Source organism: Ornithodoros turicata, chromosome 1, assembly GCF_037126465.1.
Source record: "Ornithodoros turicata isolate Travis chromosome 1, ASM3712646v1, whole genome shotgun sequence".
Taxonomy (NCBI): Eukaryota; Metazoa; Arthropoda; class Arachnida; order Ixodida; family Argasidae; genus Ornithodoros; species Ornithodoros turicata.
The window spans coordinates 39,985,915-39,992,023 of NC_088201.1; the positions used below are offsets into that span (position 1 = coordinate 39,985,915).

General features: G+C 46.5%; 1 protein-coding gene across 1 annotated transcript; it reads left to right on the top strand.

The window, feature by feature from the left end:
• Positions 1-597, top strand: LOC135386128 (uncharacterized). Its single transcript, XM_064615919.1, has one exon. The coding sequence runs from the start codon at positions 1-3 to the stop codon at positions 595-597; it is 597 nt and encodes a 198-aa protein (XP_064471989.1).
• The last annotated feature ends 5,512 nt before the right edge of the window (positions 598-6,109 follow it).

The window sequence follows — 6,109 nt, forward strand, 5'->3', positions numbered from 1 at the left end:
ATGGGGGTGCCGGCACCAAAGCGCGGTAAGCTGGAACCTCAGAGCCGACCCGCCATCTTCATCGGTTACTGCGAAGACCGCGAGGCTTTCAGGTTCTATGATCCCAAGGACCACCTTTTCTTCTTCAGAAATGATGTGAAGTTTCAAGAGGATCGGTATGGATCGCAGTTTTTTCCCCTCACAAGTGGTGAATCATCTCCCGCACATATTCCATATCTAACGGTGAACGGAACACGGGTGCCACCAACTGCCGCTGGATGGAACGAGTCACTTAGCAGCCATCAACATCAGATTGGTGATAACACGCTGGAGGAGGATGATTCCGTCTCCACCTCAGAATCATCAGCAGAGCTCACAGTCAATCTGTCAGTTGTTGAACTGCGCAGGTCCACACGTGTAACAAAGAACGACTTCAAGTTGACCCGTTCAAGAAGAGCTACTGCAACATCGCCGAGGAGCAGCTCCAAGAGCCTCAAAGCTAAGCTGAAGCGCTCACCTCCCCACAACGGAAAGAATAGGAAAGTGTCATTGAACACGAACTTACTTCGCTGCATCAAATGGGTACATGGGCTCTCGTACCCCAAGAACCCGATGTGAAAGTCATCAAGTCGAAATGGGTCTGTCACATAAAAAGAGGTCCCACGGGCCAAATAGAAAAGTACAAAGCACGACTTGTGGCAGTTGGAACATCTCAAGTACACGGCATCGACTACTTCGAGATTTGTTTCTCCGGTTGTGAAGCTCTCCAGCTTACGTCTTCTGCTTGCCTTAGCCAACGCAGAAGGAATGTTTATGCGTCAACTGGACGTCAAAACGGCGTATCTACATGGCAAGCTCGAGGAACTCGTCTACATGGAACAACCTGCTGGATCCACTGACAACAGCACGTTCTGCAAACTGATCAAATCTCTGTACGGACTGAAGCACTCAGGCAGAGCCTGGTACAAAACGTTGGACGCCATCCTATCCGAGTTGGGTTACAAAAGGCTCGAATCTGACCGATGCGTATATCGTCTGACCAAGCAACACGAAAAGGTCATCCTCAGCGTCTTACGTTGACGACATGATAATTTTCGCAAATACTCAACAGGGACTTGGTGACGCCACCGGCGCCTTAGCGAAAAGGGTTGAACTCAAAGACTTGGGCATGCCACGCTATGTACTCGGCATAGAAATCCACCACGACAAGACCACAAATGTACACAGTAAATCATTTTACACCTTTATTCGCTCAAAAATGGAGTATTCTTCTAATGGAGTATTCACATTTTTCTATTCCGCAAAGGGTGCAAGAAAAGCATTACTAAATGTGTAATATCGACATACACCACGTTTTATCCAATGTCGATCATTCATGGTGTAAAGTGGGGCGTGGAAACAGGTGTTTATGTCCAATATACACCTTTTTTTACACCCCATTTGAATTGGGAATATAGTGTTAATAATGGTGTTTTAATTCGTGGGAGAAAAATTATGCTTGTTTCAGAGCTCATCAAGTAATCACATTATAGACGATAGCCCGAGTTAAAAACACAGTATTTGACAGGGAAGGATGTCAGGATGTCGGGTTTAGCTGATATCTTTGACTCGTTGCAAGCGTGGGTCTTAATCGCAAAAACGCACTCCCGTCACCGTTACAAACGTTTCCCGCACGACCACATTTAACGAACGTGCCCCAACAAATTGTATTTCAGTATATGATCCATCCGATACGCCAATATAGGCTACTGAGTGTGCCCAGGTCTCTTCAAACCTCGGCACTCTCGTTGGTCCCACAGTGTTACCAAACTAACGAGGCGTGCCTGTGAAGCATTGCGCTCCGGATGGAACCACGACTGGAAGTGTGCCGTGTTCAGGGTGGTGCTTGCCATAGAAGCAAGAGCGTCGAACGATATGTCTCGGCCACTGGTCTCGGCATGGTGCCGCGGAAGCTCGTATTACACTAGCTATTTGAGAGGGAATATTTGCCAGAAAACAATTCCATCCTAAAAGGTGTTCTCAATAGAATACACCACTTTTAAGGGTGTTTTTGTTTCTAAACGCCCATTATAAGAGTGTTTTATTAGGAATACACTTAACTAAAGGGTGTTTTTGAAAACACCCATCATTGGAGTGTAAAGGCAACACCAAAAAGGTGTGCTCCATGGGATAGCCATTTACACCAAAAAAGTGTAAAAAAGTCTACTGTGTAGTGACGCTTAGCCAAAAGAAGCAGATAGACGAAAGCGTCTTAGAAGGGTTGTCAAGACCAAGAAGTAACTCGGCTTGCATGCCTCGCAACACATGAACTTCGAGTTCTCGCATGACATTGCCGATACGAAGATGAATATTGACGCGACCCAAGGTGTGGCATGGCGATGTGACTTGATGAATGTGGATACTAGAATTTTCAATGAGTTGAAGCTGCAGTTCGCTGTAGACGTCTGCGCTGATGCAGGCAATTGTTGCTCCCGTATCAAGGAATCCGTGAACAGGAGGATCATCGATGAATGCCTTGAAAGTGGTTACCTTGGGTCGCCTTCCTCGTTTCCCTGAGGCTGAGTGATAGCGGAAACCTGTGGTCGATATGAGCATGCATTTTGCCAATGAAACTGCCCACCAAGGTCGATTCTGACATAATGTTTTCGCTCGGATTTAGGAATGACGGGTTGCTGAGCTCTCGACGGCGAAAAGCGGTGCGTGGACATGGATTCTTCGCCAGCTGCTAGGTTTCGCTGCGGGCGTGCACTCTTTGTCGGTCACAATGACTTTCCTTATCAAGGATGATTGAAGCTCCTGAACGACACTGAGCCATTCCAATGGTGCTTTGAACTTTGATCCTGCGAGCGGGCATTCAAATTCTGGAAGTAAGCCGTCAGAAAGGCCAGAGATGACGTGGGACTTGCTGAGGCCTGCTAGTTCCCCCAGTATCCTCTTTTGCTCGCAGTAGTCCCTGACAGACTGTTCATTTCTTTGCCGGCAACTAATGAACATGCGGAACGGATCTGAGGCCGACGCGCCGAAACGAACAGTCGTGGATGACTTTACTTCTTCCCATGTTGTGCAGACTTCGAAGACTTCGCTGAGGTGCCACCGAAAAGCCTCACCTTCGACGTAGTCACAGAAATGTCTCACCCTGTCGGTGTCTGACCAAACCAGATTGTCTGCCTTGGTTTCGAAAAGTCGCAACCATTTCTCCACTGGAACATCGGCAGGTGTTCCAGTTTATTTGATGATAGCCATCGTCGGATCAAGTTTAGGAGGCATAGCTATCGAACAAGGTAGGATCCTGTAGACTTATGTAACGCGTGCATAACCAACTATTTTATTGCCAGTGTGGTGTTGGTGGTGGTGGTGATAGGGCTTGCCGTTGTCGGCCTCACGTATGTGGGCAACGTCACGACTCACGCCCTGGGCCATTGCCAGTGTCGTCGTCGTTGCGTATGTCACATATATTATTTTATTTGCACAACAAATTGCGACACACATGCACAACCTTTTCTTCTTCGACCTCGCAATGTTTGGTTGAAATCTCGTCACCTGGCCCTCCAGTATCGTTGGGGTCAGTGGGGAAGCTGTGATTGGTGCTTTAGGTATTAGATACCAAAAAAGGAGACAAAGAAATACTATAATGAAGTGCAAGAAGAATTAAATGAAGTGTTTGTTTCGAAATACTGCTGAAATCCCGTCACCTTTTTCTTTTCTTTTTTCTTTTTTTGTCGCTGGTGCAGTGTACAAATATTGTACACTGCATGGCATGCTGAAAAGTATTGCCTCCTAATTTTTTATTCGTTATTCATTATGCATTCTACTCGTTAGACTTTCCCGCTTCACTGACGCAAGTTTCGCACTTGTGCCTGTAGAGAGCTCCTAATTATACCCAGAAATAGGACGGTATGTAACGACGGACTGTCATTAAACGAGGTAAAGCAACACGAAGCAGACATGGACGGACACGGACAGCGTTACACTTCTTCCGTGTGTCCTTCGCGTTGCCTTACCATGCTTCAAGTAAACCAACACGCTCTACATCTTATTGACACGCTGTCAGTGAGTCTGAAGCAGCGTGCTGTGATATAGAGTTTCTAACTGCAGAAAATGTGTCCCCGACTGACATTCATCCATCGAAAAATGAACGCTGTTTATGAGGGTGAACGTGGAGACATCAGCACTGAGTTCCGTCACAGAGCATCACCTGCGCCCAAAAACGACTGTCCTATTAGAAGGCAAAGTCATGCTCACAGTCTTCTGGGATACTCATCGTGTAGTGCATTTGGAATTCATGCCTAAAGCCACTACCACAAATCCTGAAAAGTACTTGGAGACCGTCAGAAAACCGCCCAAGCAGCACAACATCTTGACCCAATATTGGACCAATATTTGCAATGCTGGCCCAATGTTGGTCCTATCTTGGTCCTATCTTGGTGAATAAACCCTTCGAATCCGTGCTTGCGCGCAAGCACGGATTCGAAGAGTTTATTCACATTGGGAGCAGCCTCTCCTTCAGGAGGACAACGCCCGTCCACACACCAGTGCAAACGCAAGTGGAGAGATTCAGTGTCTTTGTTTGGCAGTCATTGGTCATCCTCCATACAGTCCGGCGCCGTCAGATTTTCATCTGTTCCTAAAACTTAAAGAACACCCGAGAGGACATCCCTTTGGTCCTGACGATGTATTGTAGGCAGAAGTGAGGTCCGTCGACAAAGTGAAAAATTCTGCAGTGACGGTATCAAGAAGCTACTTTTCCGTTGGGAGAAATTTTCTTACTGCCAGGGCGGCTATGTGGAAAAATAATTATGCAGATATCAAGAATAAAGCTGCAGAAATCTGTGTGCTCATCTTTTACTCAAATAACTATGCACATTTTCATTTTAATAAACAGGAAGTATTACTTTTTCAGCACGCTCTCGTTCGTCACGCTCTCTTCGGGGCTTCACGGATTCCGAAGTGACCAGCAATGTAACGACTGGCACAGCGAAGCTGTCATCCGATGCTAGCCACAGCAAAGTAATTTCGAATTAGAAATATCAATGACAACGAGAAAAAGTCTAATGAATGGACTGCTGGTTGGGACACAGATACCACCCCAAAAATAGCAGTTGGGCCGCACGAGTGCTTCTGTTGGTCCTCACCTGATTGTATGTGTATATTCTGAATCGCCTTGCACATACATCTGGTATATCGGTAAGGCGAGTAAGGAATAACAACGCAAAGCAATTTTTAATGTCTCTTCCATTTAGTACAGGGTTATTCTAGCAAACGTTACACAGTTTGACCGCACTGTAAAAATAGAAGACTACATTTGGCCCATTCCAAACTGTAGAAAGAAAATTAAAAATAAAGCAAAATCTCGCCCCATGCATTTTCAATGGCCTATCCCACACGAACACCGCCATTTTTCCTTGTGTCTGCTTCACGTTCACATCACTTCACACAGGTAGCGCTGCCTACAACGATGTGACATGCCGATTCTGACGTTATGAACCAATCCTCTTGTTCTGTATGCTGGTGCCACCTGTGTGTGGTGAAATGAAAGTGAAGCGCACACAGCAGAAAATGGCGGCTTTTGAGTGATATAGGCTATAGAAAATGCATAGAGTGAGATTTTGCTTGTTTTTTTAATTTTTCTTCTACGGGACCATAATGCCCCCCAAAAGTTCCAACAGGACTTCAGACCAATGGCTACCAGTCTGTAAAGTTTGGTGTTGGACAAACCCTGTCTTCTATTTTTAAGATGCGATCAAAATGTGTAACGTTTGCGAGACTAACCCTTAGGACAGGCAAACTAATATGCCTCGCAATTCGTGCGCAGTGCCGGGGTCGCATGCCGGTGCCTTACTGTTATCGTGCGATGGCTCGGGTGTGAAAGCCTTTTCATTTCATTTCATTGCATTTCATTTTATTTCCACCAATCAGGTGTGGGGGCACGGACAAAAAGCCGTAAAGAGACAGCTTGACAAAGGTACTTTTGAGTGATGCTGCAGTCGAGCGGTCCCAGTCACGCTTGTGCAGCAGAGCAATTAGCTGTGCTAGCCAAACCGTGGCCCGGTGTCGTAGCCCGCCTATCGACCGCGGGCTCTGACGCGGAGCATGCCGGTAGCTTTGCTTCAACCGCGATGGCGGATCGCGG